Here is a 19,858-nt window from a genome sequence, read left to right on the forward strand (position 1 = left end):
GGGCTGGATACCTGTAAAACTGGAACAGGTAAACTTTTCACCCTGTGCTCCAGCGCCACTGATCTTTCCGTTTTCTGCTCTTTTCATTTTTTCATTTAATGTGTGTGTACTGGATTGGATTGGATTGGATTAAACTTTAATGATGCCTCTGGGCAAACTCGCAAATTCAAACAACAGCAGCAGCAGAGAGAGAAGGATTATGGATAAGTTAAGATGTCAAAATTTATATAACTAGCAATTAAATTCTTCCCATATCCCATGCTGAGAATATTACAGCAAATAAAGATACTGTGTTTTTATTGATATATTTAGAGGTTAGAACCTGATTATGGTACATTATTAAGTATACAGATGGAATGATATTCTAACTGAATCCAGAGCTTTTTTTGTTTGTTCAGTGTATGGAATGCCACCAAATACTACAGTACCCATGACCCCCATAAGCCATTACTGTGGCTAATGTCAACATCTAACTTGTGTAGCACAGCCAGTCTTGTGATTTACAACCAAAATGCTCTTCAGGACTTATTTCCAATGGTTTTTGTGTACACAGTCTTCATTTTTAACTAAATTCTTTTTGTAGGATAATTAGACTGGGAGATTTGTTGCGTCCACTGCAACATGCTCAAATGGCCAGTCATGTATCATTAGGTACAGGATAAATTAATGAGATTTTTGCTCCTGAACCCTGACCTCCCAATATATCCCAGCCAATTTATCTAGTCTACACAGATGTTTAACCAGTGTGCGTGTTGCAATACTGAACCAGCCACACTCAGTAGATGTTGGCAGCTTATGGTATCTGTTCAAGACTTGTCCACTTTCACCTTTGACATCCGGAGGAAAACAATCATCCAATGCACCACCAAAGGGCTCTTCTCTTCTTCTTCTGTTCTTATCTTTGTAGTCGTTTTGATTTCCTTTTCTTTAGTTTCATTGCTCTGCATACAAGCAAAAAAGGTAAACTAAACTCTGGATTCACTCTTCCTCTTATTTTCTGTGTAGATCTTTGAGAATAAAGGAGCTGTGATGGGTTGTTCAAATCCACATCCTCACTGTCAGGTAGGAAATGCACCCACACACACACACACACACACACACACACACACACACACACACACAAGGTATTCATTTGAGCGAACCACATGAATATATTAAATGTCCTTGATGTGAGAATGTGAAGTTCATGCATTAACACACATACACTAGCCACTTAGTTCAGTACAATTACTTTCAAGGTGCATCATTAACATGAAATAACAAATGCTTTTAAATGCTTTCATATAGGTACAATATGATTTGTGTCATTGGTCCAATTAGCACATCTAAGATGCTGGTTTGTCAGATTCACTATGACAGTGAAGCTGACATGTTAAAAAGGACTCACTTAAAAGTTTTGAGCATAGAAGCTGTTAATTGACTCTTCATTCAGAAATCACCAATGACTGTGTGCCTTTGTCACATTTTGTGTAAGTGCGAATTTGTGTGTCTGTTCTTCTTTTCTGATTTTTTTTTTTTTTTTTAATGCATCACATCACATCTATATTACTGTTTGGGTGTTTTCTTGTCTTTTCATGTTTGCCTATTCAGTAAGATGATTCAGGCAAGACTAACAATTCAGATACGGAGAGAGGCATTCCCTGTCAAATTGTCACTTCACAGTGTGATGTTAAGAACGAGCACAATCAGGATGGAGAATGACAAAAAAAAAGACAGAGTGATATGTTGAATTTTAAACAGCAATGTTGTTGTCAGTACGGTCAAAATAATGTCAGCTATCCAAGCGATGTAGAAAACAAATAAAGCTGCCTAAAACCTAAAATGAAAAGACCACAACCAATGGGAAGTCATACACAAAGGAAGACAGGCCCATCAGAAAGAAAATCCTTGTTTTCAGCCTGAGAGTAAGTTGCCGCAAGTCCATGTATTTTGCTGTAGCACTGAGAAAGTAGGGAAACGTGGCTAATGTATTTATCTGCACAGGTAACATCTGTTTTATGGCTATATTCACTCTCCCAGTGAGGAATTTTGTCTTCACCCTGCCCAATATATATTAGATGTTTTTCTGATTGGTCAGGGAAGCTGCTCTGAGTTGAACCATTATGCCAAGTTTAACTGCATTTGCGAAAACACTAAACTACGATGAGAATATTACTGACTGAAGCGATCAGTAAACACATTTTAATGTAAAAATATGTTAAACAGATGGAAACCACTTCAGGTTTGAGACCTAGTGAGAATAGCCTGTCTTATTCATGCTGAAGGCGGCACACAGACAAACAAACTGAATCACTGAATATGTTTCAAGTAATAGGCTGACATGAGGGCAGAAACTGGAAGACTGGAGACTGGAAGCAGGGGGAAACAGCTGGCCTGGCTCTGTCCAAAAGTAAAAACAAAACAAAAAACAACTTGCCTACCAACACCTCTAAAGCTAGTGTCTTAATTATTCACTGCTGTCCACAAATACGGCAGCAGTTTGGCCACCTTACCTTTCATATTGCTTGTGTGCAATTGAGATTAAACTATTATAAACAGAAAAAGATGTTCCTAATGACAGTAGAGTATCGTATTATTACAAACATTATAGACATTTGAAATGGAAAAGTTGCAAATGATTACAATCTCTGAGGTGAGGAGCTCATTAAATGTGTTATTGTAATTTAACATTACTGATGTATTGATAAGTTCCTCCTCTCTGGTTGATCAGTGACATTTCAAACCCTCAGGCTGTTGGAATGAAAGAAATATTTGACTGCCTACAGGACAGGTAGAAACAAAAGACCTACTTGAATCTGTGCAGTGATTTCTAAGACTGTAATAAAGAAATCAACAGCAGATGGCAGTATGTGACCTCAGAATAACATGGTCTTAACACACTGTATCGTAGATGTTCCATGACTGATCTGTTTCCCCGTTGACAGGTGTTATTTATTTGTTACTTCAGAAAGTTGCATTAAGAAAGTAGAGGAAGATACACCCACTGTAAAGGGAGAAACTTTCTGAATAAGATGGTTTAAAACTCCTATAATTCATGCCGTCAAAGTGTTATTTGTACTTGGTTAACTGTTACTAGATCAAAAAAGATGTGTTTTGTTTTCATGTGGTCCCGTATAAAAGAATTCAAAATCAAACCTGGATCCAGACTTTGATGGAGCTTTTTCACATTTTTAGCAGCTTTGTTTCTTGTTTCTTTTTCCTGCAGCCCAGATTTCCCTTTTCTTAAGACATCAAAGTCCAAGAAAAGAGTAACGTGGAAATGTCTGCGTGTATGTGTGTGTGTGTAGCCAGACAACCCCTCCAGGCCAAAAAGTAAAGCGCAAAGATCTAAAACTTTGAAGAATAACGAGCAGAAAATGTTAAGCATGTTTTGGAGGCAGCGTTGCTTCTGATAACTTTGGTCTCACAGGAACAGAGCTGTATGTATTTTTATGTAAGTGGAGGAAGGAAACTTATGCCTCCGGAATAGTAATATACTTTTTTACTTAAGTAGCCCAAACTATATACAGTATTAATTAGTGCTCAGAATGTGTTTGCCTGTCAGGAGCAGATGGTTATTGAGTTCATATTTAGTCCTTAAGTGTGTATTTCACTCTTTAAGGGCAACACTGAAGATTATAATATAAGTTATAAGTTATAATGTTAAATAATAAATAAATAAATAAAACTTTATTTATAGAGCACTTATCAAAACAAAGTACAAAGTGATTCATAACGAGAAATAAAATACCACAGTGAGTGATGAAATATAAAGAAATAAAATATATAAAATACACAAAAACAATAAAATAAACAGCCAGTTCAGGTAAAATCAGGATATGCTTTCCGATAAAAATGTGTTTTGAGAAGAGACTTAAACGAAGACACTGACTCAGACCTAATTTCTTCGGGCAAGTTGTTCCAGAGCCTCGGGGCCCTGATAGCAAAAGCTCTGTCCCCCTTAGTTTTCATCCTGGACAGACAGGAGACCCCTGAAGATCTCAAAGTACGTGAAGGTTCATACGGGATTACAAAGTCTAAAATATAGTCTGGAGCCAGGCCATGAAGAGCCTTAAAAGTAATCAATAAGATCTTAAAATCAATCCTAAAACAAACGGAGCCAATGTAAAGAGGCTGAAACAGGTGTTATGTGGTCGTACTTCTTGGTCCTGATTAACAGCCTAGCAGCTGAGTTTTGTACAGTCTGCAGTCGTGTCAAAGTTTTTTGATTAAGACAAGTGAACAGGCTGTTACTGTTAAGTGTGATAGCTGTTATTTTCACAAGTTAAGTCTTGTTGGAATAGAGTATATACTTTGTTTTTCTCTCTTTTATTATCTTTACTTGTCTCTACTTTTCTCTGAGAATCAACAGCCGCTGGATACGTGATAGATCCGTGTATACAAGAACACAGGTGTACAAATAGACCCACAGCTACAGATGTTGGCAGGCGCGCAAATATATCCACACACACTATTATACATGCCTGGAGGAATGCAGATGTACAGTATTTACACATATAGTTCACACATTAACCATGTCTGTCTCTTTCTGTCTTCCCAGTATCATGATCGTAAACATGATACAGCCTTTACCTAATATTGAAAAGTCATTAATATTAACATTACGCTAAGCTGGTTTCTACTCGCATTGCAGTAATTATGTACAGCATCTTGCCATGGCCTAGGGCAAAAATGCCAATGAACATTAATAATTTCTCTCTTTTTTTAAAGATTATTTTATTGCATTTGCTTTATTATTAGCATATTACCCAAGAACCCAAGACGATACAGCTATATGACAGGTGCCTTAGAGGCAAGGCCAATAGGACACTAATAAACTGCCTCAAAATTCTAAAAAATGATGAAGCTCCTGATCATTAAGAGGACCCTTTTTACCCCCCCGGAAAATATAGAAGTTGTAGCAGCCTGTGACAGTGTGATTCCTGCACTGCATTCTGGATGAAAAAGTGGTTTAATCAGAAAACATTTGCCATGCAGCCTGAAGCAGTGCCACTTAAAGCAGCAGATAATTCCTCTGATTATTACGCTGTTCATGCGATGGAATGTTATAATTGCAAAACCTACTCCTAGTGACACAAATATGTTACTTTCAGTAAAACGCTACTGTAATAAGCCTAAAAGCGCTCTTAAAAATTAAGTCAAAGGGGCAAAAATACCACCTGAAAGCAGTTTACAGTAATTCCTAGCCTGGACAATGTACACAAATAATGAGATGAAACCAAACTAGAGGCCAAAAGAAAGACTACTGTCAGTTCTAAACACACAGAAACAGCTTTGCTCCTCAGTGCAGCAATAACTAATCAATATTCTGGTGAAGGTCTCACTCATCAGAGCATGAATATATACTGCATACGTTTACACTGTTGTGTCCATTAGTTTGGATGCTAATTATAACAAACCCATATGTCAATACCTCCTATTGAAAACCCTGGTAACTGTTATCTCAGCTAGTGATTTATCATGCAGCAGTGAGTCAGTAGTTACACGTTAGAGTCATTTGGCACTCTTCGACTGCTTTTACTGCCATTTCAATACCATAAAGTGCAAACATAAATTATCCGAATGTCTGACATGACGTTCGCTGTTATCCATAAGAAGCTTTCTGAAATGCAGTAGAAGTACATTATGAGGCTAATTCTGCAGCCTAAAAGTGTTTTCTCCAAAGCGTGGTTGAAAATAGTGTAGTGCTGTTTGTGGAGGTGAGTAATGCAGATGAATGTTTTCCACAAATGAAATGACCTACAGTATCTCATCTGTTTTAGAGCATCAAACTGCCTGTTTTCTCCAGGGATGTTTACCTTTTCAGTCACAGTTAATACCAACGTCTCATTTGGAGTGAATACTGTTACTGCTACATATTGCCAGTTGGTGGCTGATGAGAGGAAAGTTTTAACAATGTCTTTATCTTAGTCAAAACAGCTGCTTTAAACTTATTATTAATCACAATCAGGAAGCTAATTGTATCAGTGAGTGTGTGTTTCTGTCTCTATGGGCACACAGATCATTGGCCTGACATTTACAGTATGTAAACTATCAATTGTTGTGTTGGTTAATTAAAATGTTTCACACCAATTGCTACAGCTGTATATTAGTGTGACTTAAACATAATGCAAGGCAGTATTTGTATTTGTAGTGTTATGTATTTGTTTCTCTAACTGTAAGTGAAATTGATACCTTTTTTCATGTATTTTACATCAAATCTTGTGCAATGTAAATCCCCCTAAATCTACTTATACATGTAGCTTACACAACTTATAACTAAGTGTTTTTGCATACATCAAATTACATATTCTTACATCTCACTATTTCCAAATTATACTATATTTTTATATATTTTTGTATTTGAAAGAATTTACATCCAGACAGGCACTGCACTTCATTCATTTCCATACAGTAAGAAATTTGTTTTCCAGAGACTTTCTTGTAACTTGTAATTTCATTACTATTAACATCACATTTGCTTTTATTTTTGTTAGTGTTGCATTATTGTAGGGATGTCACAATTCTCCAAATTCATGATTCAGTTCAATTTTCGATTTAAACATTTTTTTTCAGCACTGATGGATAGGCCATTGTTAGACTATCGAGTCTTGATTTGTAAAGATCAACAGATAATTGGTTTTATGCCCTGACAACTGTCATTTACATTTTCAAATTCTTCTTTAAAAAGAAAGGCTACATGGTATCAAGTGTGATATAACTGCCATATTTTGGGGGGAATGTACTAAACTAAGGCCATATGGTCAAATTTAAATTATTTATTTAAAATCTAATTAACTTATTTCACCAGTCAAACTGTTAAACACAAAAACAAAAAGAAGAGGCACTAGATGGCAGAACGATACTTTAAAACAACAGCTTGAGTGTCCTCACCTGTGTTGTCTTTGAAGTGTAGTTTTTTTTTTTTTTTTTTGGGGGGGGGTTTGCACACAAGTAGCTGGGGGTGTAGAGCAATAAAAATATCCTGCTTATGACTTCAAAGGTCGAAATCAAAAGCTCATTTCAAATGATTTTCGATTTTGAATCGAAACCTTGACACCTCTACATTATTGCTGTTGTGTGGAACATGCTTTTTTAATTGATCCACACTTTCAACTGCATTCCCACGTATTCCCAACAGTAACATGAAAGCAGATACTGTCACAATTCAGGTTTTGGGCAACAGGGATGAGGACCTTAACACAGACACACCGGCAGGGTTGAGTAAAGGCACTGTAATAAGACAGAGGTCAAATAACAGGCCGACTTAATTCGGCAATAGGTGAGCAAGCAGTCAGTACGGCCAGCAGTCCGAAATAGCAGGTCACAGACAAGCAACAGGTCATAACATGAGTAACTGATAACAGGCAGTTATATAGGAACAGGGAAACTAACTGGCCAGCAGAGACAGGAACGGGTGGACCGCTAAAGCAAGTGAGCTGTATAGATGATCTGGCTGTGGGGAGAGGGAAAGTGGCTGGTACATATGCTGGGTATTAATGAGGGCCAGTTGTGCAGGGGGAACAGAATCAGGTTCTTGCAAAGGGTGGAAAACAGGCCATTTGGTGAGGTTTGACAAATCCCAGAAAAATGCAGGGGCATTGTAGGGGAACAGAGAGGTTGTGAGGCTACAGAGGAAGAGAGGGAGACAGGGTGGTTGTCACTACGACAGACATGGGTACTGTTTCCCCATTGTTAAACCTGGCCCTAGACTATTTTCAATATGAATCAGTTCAATTGAGGACTAGGCTTAAAGTCTCTGAAAACTTGGTCTCAAATCTTAAGTATTTCTCTATAACATTTAATATTCATGAGTAAATAAGTAATAATCAAAGTTTAAGTTTGCGAAAAAATCATCCTTATGTATACATGAGGATTAAAAGACTCAGCTAATCAGCTTCATCAGGACTGTGCTGGGTGTGGTTTGGTCATATTCGATTGACAGTGGCATGTCAGTATAAGAAAACAATACCTCAACTGTCATCACATTTTGATTCAAATGTTGCTAAATCATTATTGATGCCCACTTCAGACCAGCGACATGAGCATGGACAAAACAAAAACTACAGAAAATTTCTCTTGAGAAATAACCACAACTGTTCCAGTTTTGGCAGAATATGTTGTGCTCATGTACTTTAGGACCCTAATGCTCACAGTAAGAAGCTGATCGAGGAAAATGTGTTTTCAAGGCCTTTATTGCCTGTACATGGAACCCAGCTGCTGTTGCTCACTGTGATGAACTACCTATCTCAATTACGTTTTAGTGTCTGCAAGTTGATTTTTACACTGTATTGAAATAAATGAAAGCCGGTGGCTGCAGGGGACAACACATTTATCAATATAAAAAGCCTGAATGGAAAAAGGAAAGCGAGTTTTGAAACCTAGAAATCTCTGCACCTGTGAAACATTTTTTGATTGAATAGCACTGATAAATAACCCTATTAAATCACAAATTTAAAGAGGTCATTTGAAATCAGTGCAGTGGGAAAAGGTGGGCAGGTTGCTCGTTGCCCCTTTCTAAACAGAGAGTAGTGCACACGCATACATAACTCTAAGGTCTTCAAGATTTCTGTTATGGCTCATCATCATCTTCCTCCATCTTCTTCCTGCTTCTTGTTACATCATAGGTGTGGGCCAGCAACTTCTTGCCTAATGAGCCGGCTCTGTCAGACCGCTGTCAGAAAGCCTACTATCAGAAACACGGAGAGCCAATGCTGCTGCAATACGCCGAACAAGAGGCTGAGAAAAAGGTACAGCTGCACATTTAGTCTTGGAATTCACATTGAATTGCCCAATTGTCTGTCGTATGCATCATGGGAAGATGTGCACCAGATCTGGCATCCCAGACTATAGAGGTCAGACACAGTAAATTAAACAATATATGGCTTAAAAGGCATGTTTGATTAAATTAAGTGCTTATTTTGAATTGCCCAATGGCTTACCTCACTGAAATTTCGATTTGATGACCATGAGCATGAAGGGGAACACAGATCAATTTTAGCGACCTGTGTGATAATGGTTTAGAATTAACATCAGAGGAATACTTTAAAAATGTCTCCAAATACGAGATGTCTGCAAAACAGTGACCTAATATTTTTCTGTGACTGCCCTCATTTCCTCTCCCTTCATCCATCGACTTCCACCCTTGCCTGACATGCTTCTCTCTCTTTCTCTTACTTCATCATTCTCTTTTTTTCCCCATCAGCATCCTCTGCCTGTCTTTCAGTCAGTGAAGCGTGTGATTGGACAGCAGAGACGCTCATTAGCATAATGCTGCAGCATCCATCTTCAACTTGCGTGAAGATTAAGAAAACCAACTGTGTGTGTGTGTTTGGGTTTGAATGATTTTCCAGTCGTGTGTGGAGCATCAGCAGCTGTAACCATCAAAGACAGGGTCTAACAGAGCACTGAGCATGTTGGCAAATGTCTTATTAGTAAGCAGACATTTGGTGGAGACCGTGAATGAACTCTCTACAGGTGAATTAAACCTGACAGCCATGACTTTTTTGTTTCACTCCCGTGAGCTGTAGAGAGATGGCTCACTTATGCTATCTTATTATTTAATTCACTTAATCTCAGGTTATATTCACAGCTAAAACCCTTCTTGAAACTGGCTTCATTTCTGTTTATCCAGTGATAAGCCAATCAAATATGCTGCCAGTTTATCTTGTCCTAATGAGATTAACTGGCAGCACTTTTCAACCTTACCTTTTAGGCTTCCACAGGTAAGTCGTCCCTTTAGTTTAAGTAGTAATAAACATATTCTACATTTTTGTTATTTAGGTTATATGATGATCATTTGATGTCATTTTTTGTCACCTTTATCACTTTTTATTTCTTCCCATGTTTCTTGGGAAGTTTCTGGTGTGATCCACTGCTGTGCAAGGTTTTCATCTGTTTTAGGCTGAGTGGAAAGCCTTTATGCCATTACCTTTTAGCATTTCATTGGAGTCTTAAAAAAAAACAAACCAGCAAAAATATAAATTTCTTAGTATATTTCATCCAGATTATTTATATCTTGTTTGTTTAATCTGTACAAAAACCGAAATGTAAAACGACAAATGGTTTTACGCTGGCTTGTGTGTTGCACATTTTTTTTTGGCCAGGTCCGGTTGCCATGCAACCAGTGTAGACTTTAGGAAGTTACTGGTCAGATATTGGCCAAGCTAATCAATGGATCAAACATAATTTCAACTTCATTTCACCCGAGACATGCAACTCTCTAAGAGTTAAGCATTTGCATTGTTAGACCATATTTGGGACATACACAGTATATACATACAGTATACTGTATATAATTGGGACAGAAAAGAAAGAAAGAAAATTCCATCTCGGAAATTCGAACAAAGTAAGAATAGCAACTTCTTTACTGTTTTTCACTTTAGTGTGTCTCATTTCTGTGACTTGTTTACTTTCCTGGAACAAATCACAGCCATTACTTTTGTTGATTAGCCACTTCACACACAAAGCTGAAATCCACTTGGTCTATCTCAGGAGGAGGGTTTTTCTATTCTTTGTTGGGGGTTTTTAACTCTTAAATCAAAGCAGATTCTTTTGAGTGACTGAAAGAAAGTATTTCATTACTCTTCAAGAATAGTTGGAAAGGGAGAATGGGCTTGATAGAGTATAAAATTAGCCAAAGGAGTTTGAGCACAAAGTAAGACAGAGGCAGAGAAGCAAGGAGATGAACAGAGAGGGAGAAAGAACAAAAGGAGGAGACAAAAGAGTGGGCGGGGACGAGTAAGGACAGAAACAGAGCCACAAAGTCACAGAGAGAGATGTGCAGGGTAGAAGGAAAAGAAAAATCAGACAGCCACTGATTCATTCAGGGAATGAGCTGATACTGTTCTGCTGGGAGTGTGTGTGAGTGTGTGTGTGAGTGAGTGAGTGTGTGTGTGTGAGTGAGTGAGTGAGAGAGATATAGGCTATAGCATTAAGGTTTCAAGGAGAGCAGAGTAGACACTTGAATCTCCTAGACACCTGCTCATGGGAACTGACCTTTATAAAATCAGGGGTGAAGCAGAAGTGCGTGTGAGCGTGTGGGTGTGTGTGTTTGCAAGAATGCCTTAAACTACTTGTTCTTGTCTGCTAGTGTGTGTGTGTGTGTGTGTGTGTCTCCTTTTGCTCTTGTCTCTCTGACCCAGGGTTAGGACCGCAAATTGGCACACTGCAGTGTTTGGAGGAGTTTGAATTGGGGTTCGGCTCCTTGGTGACACTTGACTTTGAAACAAAAACTTTCTAAGCTAATTGAATAAACCTCTTTGGGATTTGCAGTCTGTGAGGTGTCTGTTTTAGGACATCCTCCACTTCCTATCTCTCTCTTCTCTTCACTCCACTCCTCCTCAATCTTCCCTCTCCGTCCTGGTTCCCTCTTTATAATCCTGTTAAAGGCAGTGGAGGAATACAGTGGGAAAAGAGTGTGAGAAGGGTTGAGAAGGAAGATTGAAGAGGAGAGGAGGAGAAAGCTGAAATCTTGACCAGAAAAAATAGTTAGAAAGAAGTATATACGTAGGAGTATAAAATGTAAAGTCAGTGTTTTTAAGATAACAAAATTATCAAATCAAAAATAGATAACAACATAAAATGTTCACAAATACTTTGGAGATACACATAATATTAATAAAATTTCCTCTTTTTCAACCCTCATTTTTTTCCTTTCAAAATATTCGTTGAAAGGGAAGCTATAGTTATTGCACCAGGCACTAAGTAGAATCCTATAATGCAAGTACAGTTCATTAAGAGAACTGAACACTTTGGGATTCTGTTAGATTAGTCTGTGTTTTCCTCCACAGTTATTAAACACCACAGCATTCCCCGTAGATCCCTTCATTATGCACTAATGCCTGGACAAGTTTGTTTAAACCTCTGGGAGATTCATGGTCTAGGATGCCCCAACACTCTCTCTTTGCTTTGGAGTCTGGTTACTGATAATCAGTTTTTGTTTGTTTTTTAAAGTTAGTTTTCATACTATGCACACAGAACAGCACAAGTATGTATTAATACAATTGACTGACATACTGTATAATGCAAGATATGAAAAAAAGAAAACATACAATTCATCCACCCACACAATCCTAGAGACAATATTTCTTAAACCAAAAGACTGTGAAAAGTGGATGCCCACTGTTTAACATATATAATATACTGTATATGCTCTGGTGTCCATCTAACAATAAGAATTTTCTTAGCTGCAGTCAAGCCAGAAAATTTGATATCTTGACAGATTTAGGAGTGACTCATCATTCAACAGCAGACAGGGTATGTGAACCCAAATAATAGCTATCATATATTGGTCACTTAACACCAAAAATCCACACATTGGGACATGTGGAAATATGTGCCAATGGATTTTTGGAACAACTCCATTTCTAAGGCTAGATACATGGTGAAGGTTGATGGCAGAAGAATTCCCAATGCATACTTTCTGTTGGTGGAAGACTGAAATGCCTGGCGGAAACCAAAACCAAAACATGTTCAGTCTATAAACCTCTGGCTCTGCACACCAACACAGGAGTTTTCACTTATTCTGGCTGATTAAAGCTCTGCTCAGGTTGAGCTGGGAAGAGCTGTGCTGGAATTACGTGAGGTCACTGGACTCCATGTACCAGAAAGAATGTTAAAGGTGGGATTTGTTAAGGCTTAACAGGTGCAAAAAAAGCTAGCAGGAGAGTAAAAGTATGATCACATTACATTTCTGTTCCATGAAATTGCCCCACACTCGGCCCCCCAAAAGGATGCGATTTCAGAGCTATGATGTGGGTAATAAATAAATATTGATCAGAACGATCACAAATTATAAACAGTGTATGAGAGTGATGTTAAGGTTTGTAGTCTAGTATTGTGATAGTACTAAATATAGTAATGAAATACGCTAGAACACGCCCATTTCGAAACAGTGCATCACTGCTTCTATTGGCCTACCGAACGCATCTGCTCAGTCAAAGTTGAACAAAAGTGAACTTTGAACTGTGAATCCACCATCTGCACCAAAACAGGAAATGCATGCTTGAATTTGACTGTTGTATGGGCTTCTATAGAAGTGAATGGGAAACAGAGCAAATATTTGTAGGTCGGAAGTGTAATGTGATGGTACCTTTAGGGAGATGTCAATCAAATGCAGTCTGCACATGACCAGACAGTCTAGAAAATCACACAAAATAATTAAAATCACCTGTGTGGTTTTACCATGGGTGTGTGTAACATCATGTAACTGAGCTCAGACAGACACCACTGAAACTGGCTACTTACTGTAAGCAACCTCTTGTGTTGGGTGGAGGAATGATAGACAGGAGGCCTGTGTCCATTACTTTGCTGCTGTTTATTGTCTTGAGATACGTTACACAGTAAAAATGATAAATAAAAAATACAGGAATATGAAAATATGTACCTAGATAGGAACAAAATCTATATACTGGTCTGTGGCTTGCCACAGTTGTCTCAGAATCAGAATACATTTCTTCTTCTTTTCAACTTCTTTTCAGCAAACTAGCTCTGATAAATCCACTGTACTACCTGCAGACAGACGAAGCTGGCAACTAGCTGGTGAACATAGTGGAGCATGTAACAGCTAAAGAGACACTTTTCTCAGGAGTTGGTGAAAACTAAACCAGAGCTAGAAGGATAGTGAATATTTGACTTGCCAGGTCATCAAAAGCACATGAATGCCAATATTGCTTTCCATCTGTTGTCTGTGTAAACAGGCTGTTGTTTGCTAACACCTTGGCTTTAACAGCTTGATAAGGTGATAATCTGCCAGGGCTCTGTGTTTTTCAGCTTGTTGTGGTGTTCTTCTGCCCCCAAGTGGCCAAAAAAATCAATTAATACAGCTTTAAGAACTACGCTCTACTGGCTATCAACCTTGCTGCAAATCATTGTTTATGCTCTGAGGCCTTTACACACCAGCATTTCCAATTCAGTTCGTGATCAGACTGAGGTATACAGGGAGTTGTGTTAGGAAATATACAATAAACATACAAATACTAGAAATCCAATGCAAAGAAAAACAACAGAGATAGGTTGTATGTGGTGTTATGGATTGGTATGGAGCTGACTTCCACCAGATTCCTACTGCTGCTGTTTAGCATACACACTCACATACAAACATACACTGAGCTAATCTATTTCTGATGGATTGTAATACCAAGGTCAGGTTGTGTTTCTGCCCCCTTATCAGCTTGTTAAATCTCATCTTCTGACACATTCTGCATTTAAACAGTTTATGATAATTAGGCTTTGCTGCAAACAGCCAATCCTGACTGACCTGTTTTATTACCATTTTGAACTATATATAGTTATAAAGTAAGAGCATAATCAGTCAAGTTTCTCTTTTTTTTCCTGTTTTAATTCATGTTCTTCTGGTCTGAATATATGCTGTGAGGTGACTTAATAAGCCAAAGCGGTCTGATCAAGTCCATGTGTTTATTTCTGTCTTTCTTTATTTGTGTATGTATATTCATTATAAAGCATGTGGGTGAATGTCCGTGAAGCACAGTCACAGAATCATACAGTAATTAAGTAATTACCTGCAACAAACAGCCCCTATGAGCTGCATTGTCTATTTTAGGATATCTGTCACTGACATACACTTATTAATACAGTGACAAACAAGCAGAGGCACATTCATAGCATAGGGAGTGTGTGAGGAGAAAAAGAGCAGACATATAAAGAGAAGGATTGGGGAAAAAACATAAAATACTTAAAAAGGTGAAACTAAATTATGAAATGAGACAAGATGAGACAACAAGTTCAGTAGTAGCAGATTATTCTGAGACCAACTGTCCTCTCTAATGTAGAATATTAGGTTTCTAGTTGATAAATTGACTGTTAAGATGGCCCTAACCATTTTTGAAAAACTTAAATTCACTCAAGAGATGTGTTCAAGGAGCTTAACCAGCTGAATGATGTTCAGTATAGATACCCAGATTGTACACACTCATTTCAGATTTATGGGGCCTGTTCACTGGCTCCCATTATTATGGCGCTAGATAAAAAAGTTACTGGTTCAACAAAGTTATAAGAATTCATCCTGAGGGGTACATGATTGTCAATGCCAAATTTCATGACAATCCATCCAGTAGTTGTTTAGACATTCACTAAAAACCACAAACGTCACGGATTCATCCTCTGGGAACCATGAATATGTGTACAAATTTCATGGCAGTCCATCCAAAAACTGTTGAGATATTTCAGTCTGGACCAACAGGCAGACGGACTGACGTTTCCATCCCTAGAGCAATGCTGCTAGCATGGCTAAAACATGTCTGTGTCGTTAAGCCTTTTCTGTCCATTCTCAAAGCTTGCTACTCGACTGGCTTCAGTCTGTCAAGCTGGTGACAGTTAACCCGCATTGGCTTTGGTCTTACATTACAAAACAATATTACTTTTTTTTAATGTACTATCCCTCTTGAGACCAATAGAGTAAACCACACAACGTACTGTTGCACCAGGTTAAGTTACCAGGTTGGATTTATAGTAATTTGCATAATTACAATTGATTTAGAATTTTGTTCTCCTGCTTCAGCTTTCTATTAGTGTTTTTGACTTTGTTGGAAAAAAAATCATAGTTAAGCATAAAATCTATAAAACACCTTATAGATAATATTGCTTCCCTGCTCTTTCAAAAGCATTTTAATTTTGTGTCTTCTCTAGGAGCGTGTGGTGGTGGAGAGTTCTGATTGGCTGGCGGTGGTTCCGTATTGGGCAACGTGGCCCTACCAGACGCTGTTGTTACCAAGACGACATGTTTTCAGAATCAATGACCTGACAACAGAGGAGAGGGAGGGTGAGTTTGTGTGAGAAGATACTGACAGAGTGAGTGACTGAGAGAGCAATAAGGCAATTAAGACTAGTTTAAGGTGACTCTGCAGCTCAGGAGAACCTGCAGGTTTGGTTCCCAGCCAAGGAGCCTCCTGTGTGTGTGTGTGTGTGTGTCTGTGTGTGTGTGTGTGTGTATGGTGATTCCAAATCAGCTTCAAAATACTATGGAAATTAAACATATATTGCATCTAAAAACTAATCAAATAATGAATCAAACTCACTAACATTAATGTCTGTAAATAAATATCCTGGAGATTTGCTCTTCTAATTTTTGTGTTACCTCTTTACAGTATGGGCCAATATTAAAATGGATGTCATATATATTTTGACTGCTTTGCTCCTATTGACCTTCTTCAACTAACTTTGACGATTAATTTATCTAAGCCATCAACCTGTCTCTTCGACTCCATTCCAACTAGGCTGCTTGAAGACGTTTTACCCTTAGTTAGCACTTCTTTACTGGATGTGATCACTCTGTCTTTATTAACAGGCTATGTACCACAGTCCTTTAAAGTATCTGTAATTAAACCTCTTCTTAAAAAGCCCACTCTTGATCCAGGGGTTTCAGCCAACTATAGACCTATATCTAACCTTCCCTTTCTCTCTAAGATCCTTGAGAAAGTAGTCGCCAATCAGTTGTGTGACTTTCTAAATAATAGTTTATTTGAGGATTTTCAGTCAGGATTTAGAGTGCATCATAGCACAGAGACAGCACTGGTGAAAATTACAAATGACCTTTTAATTGCATCGGACAATGGACTTGTCTCTGTACTTGTCTTGTTAGACCTTAGTGCTGCATTCGACACCATTGACCATCACATCCTATTACAGAGACTGCAATATTCAATTGGCATTAAAGGAACCGCACTAAGCTGGTTTAAATCCTATCTATCAGATCGATCTCAGTTTGTACATGTTAACGGTGAGTTCCACAAGGTTCTGTGCTTGGACGATTCTATTCACCTTATATATGCTTCCTTTAGGCAATATTATTAGGAAACACTCCATAAACTTTCATTGTTATGTGGATGATACCCAATTATATCTATCGATAAAGCCTGATGAAACTAACCAGTTAGCTAAACTTCAACTTCAAGTTAAACTTCTGAGTTATCTTTGATCAGGATTTATCCTTTAACTCCCACATGAAACAAACTTCAAGGACTGCCTTCTTTCACCTACGCAACATTGTAAAAATCAGGCACATCCTGTCTCAAAATGAAAAACTAGTCCATACATTTGTTACTTCTAGGTTGGACTATTGCAATTCCTTATTATCAGGCTGAATATGTCCCTTAAGAGTCTCCAGTTGCTCCAGTGTACTGACAAGAACTAGGAAAAGAAATCATATTTCTCCAATATTAGCTTCTCTGCACTGGCTCCCTGTAAAATCCAGAATAAAATTTTAAATCCTTCTCCTCACCTACAAAGCCCTTAATGGTCAGGCACCATCATATCTTAAAGCTCTCATAATACCTTCTTACTCCACTTAGAAGATTGTGCTCCCAGAATGCAGGCTTACTTGTGGTTCCTAAAGTCTCCAATAGTAGAATGAGCCTTCAGTTATCAAGCTCCTCTCCTGTGGAATCAGGTCCCAGTTTGGGTTCGGGAGGCAGACACCATCTCCACATTTAAGAGTAGACTTAAGACTTTCCTCTTTGATAACGCTTATAGTTAGGGCTGGCTTGGGTGAGTCCTGAACCATCCCTTAGTTATGCAGCTATATGCCTAGAGCCAGGAAACTTCCCATGATGCACCTCTTTCCTCTCTCCTTCTCTCCCTCTCCATCTGTATGCATTTTTATCCCATTACTGCATGTTACTAACTCGACATCTTCTCTCTCCCGTAGTTTTGTGCTTTCTCGTTTTCCCTCCTCTCTCCTTCTGTTGCTTTCAGCAGGTATTTCTACCTCTGGAGCTGCAGAGACTGGATCTGTGGTTGTAGCCCACCTGCTGCCCCTATGTTCCTGCTCGACAACTGCTACTACAGTTGTCATTATTGGCTCTGTTACTGTTGTTGTTATTGTTGTTCCTGTGACTGTCATTCCTATTATTATTGATTTAATAATATTAATATAACCACTAGCATTACATTATTACTATTTAAAAATTCTATTTGCATTGTGCCCCCCACAACCCCCTTCTCTCTCTCTCTCTCTCTCTCTCTCTCACTCTATCAAAACCGATCATGGCAGTGGCGAATGGCCGCCCACCCTGAGTCTAGTTCTGCTCGAGGTTTCTGCCTCTTAAAAGGAAGTTTTTCCTTGCCACTGTCGCCAAGTGCTGGCTCATGGTGGGATTTGTTGGGTCTCTGTAAATAATATTATGAAGAGTACGGTCTAGGCCTAGGTCATGAATTGTGCTATATAAATAAAATTGAACTGAATTGAATGTTAATTATGAATGGATGATGTCTATTGTCAAACCGGTCTCCATAGCGAACAATATGCTAATTAAAGGTGGTAAATTGAAGTTTATGGTGGTTGCATGTATTTTTTTCCTGTCAACCCTCCTAGTATTATATCATTTATAAAACAATAAAATGCTTGGGTAACAGTTAATTAAATTGGTTATTTACGATCATTCACTTCCCATTTTTCCTAACATTAAGTTGTTTAAATGACTAGTAGATGTTTTTGTTGTTGTTGTTGTTGTTGTTGTCGTCAGAGAATGAATTCTTTTAAGATCCAGGTGATCTGATGAGATTACCTACCGTTCCCTCTCAAGGACAAACACCATTGCATCTGTAAATTAACTAACTCATTTGGAAGACTTCTGCTGACAGCTGAGCTTCTGTTTAGCTGATTGAGCTGGTGTGTAATGAAGGTGTGAAGCCCAAGGCACATAGATAAGAAGTATCAGTGGGATAGGTGTTGTCGGAGACACAGCCCATTACCACTGTTTCAAACTGAACATGGAGAATAAGCACAGGATAACAAATCGAAATCAGCTCCTGCAGTCAGTAGATGCCAGAAAGGCTGTTTTCGTGGTCTGAACTGACTTATAATTCAATGCTTTGAGTCACATCAAACTGTTTCACAGGTGGATCAGGAGTGTCTGATGTAGGGATGTTAATGATTGTTCAGTAATCAATTAATCACCCTTAAGAATTAGATCAATCATGATTATGGGCAAAGTCGGCTTAACAGTGTTTGTGTATCACTGGGGCATAAGTTCTCAGAGTATTTTCCGATGGTTTTCAGCAGATACCTGGGTGTGAGAGGTGTCTTGTTGGAAGTTTGGTCCCTGGAAAGTGATCTGCCAATTAAAAAGCACAAAAGAAGCCTATATGTAGTTTACAGTAAACAGTAGATATTCTGATATTCTTAAATAATCCAGATCAGGGTTTCTGTTGGATAGAGATTGTTTTTGTTGTTGATACAAGGATGGGTTGACCTTTATATTAAGTGTCCTGCTTGTTATGCTCTGCAAAAAAGCCTGGACATTGCACAGAATTATTATGTTTAATCTAGTATAATCTGAATTTAGTTTGACCATTTGTTGAAAATTTACAACGTTGAGTAATTATTTAGATTTTTTTTTGGCATTTTATTTGCTTTATTTCATTTAATTTCTTTAACGCATGACTAAAATAATTTACTTACAGTATGTTTATTTAATTCATAATTCAAATACCCAATATATTTTATATATATATATATATATATACCCGTTGATTTGGGTTGTTGATGTAAATAGCACATTTGGGAGCACAATTGGGAGAAACATGCTTTTTATAGTTTATAAGCTTAAAAGACTAATCAGTTATTAATTGTGACAGATGATCAATTAAGGAAGTTGCTTCAAATTTGAATTCTGATGCTTTCTATCTGTCCACGATTTGAGGAGAGTGTGGGAGAGAAACTTGTTTGTGTGTGTTTTTATGTAACTATGCACTTTGTCTCTGGTTTTATTCATCATGTATTCAGGCATTTCTTTTATATTTAATTTGCCCTCAAGAATAATACAAGTTTCATCTTCTTTTCAATTTACAGCTTTTCTAGTTGTAGGTTCCTCTCTCAATTTTCAGTTAATTTTTTTTTGTTTTTACTCTTACATGCCTC

General features: G+C 38.0%; 1 protein-coding gene across 5 annotated transcripts in view; it reads left to right on the plus strand.

Moving 5' to 3' along the window:
• The window catches only part of galt (galactose-1-phosphate uridylyltransferase), a 41,237-nt gene that overhangs the window by 10,842 nt on the left and 10,537 nt on the right, over positions 1-19,858 (plus strand). For 4 of the 5 annotated variants that reach the window (XM_044173085.1, XM_044173087.1, XM_044173086.1 and 1 more), the window contains exons 6-8: positions 1,006-1,062; positions 8,607-8,729; positions 15,628-15,760. In XM_044173085.1, the coding sequence (XP_044029020.1) occupies positions 1,006-1,062; positions 8,607-8,729; positions 15,628-15,760 (313 nt within the window). The remainder of the gene's footprint in view (positions 1-1,005; positions 1,063-8,606; positions 8,730-15,627; positions 15,761-19,858) is intronic. The other variant, XM_044173089.1, reaches the window with a different exon arrangement.

Source organism: Siniperca chuatsi, linkage group LG18 (genome assembly GCF_020085105.1).
Source record: "Siniperca chuatsi isolate FFG_IHB_CAS linkage group LG18, ASM2008510v1, whole genome shotgun sequence".
Lineage (NCBI taxonomy): Eukaryota > Metazoa > Chordata > Actinopteri > Centrarchiformes > Sinipercidae > Siniperca > Siniperca chuatsi.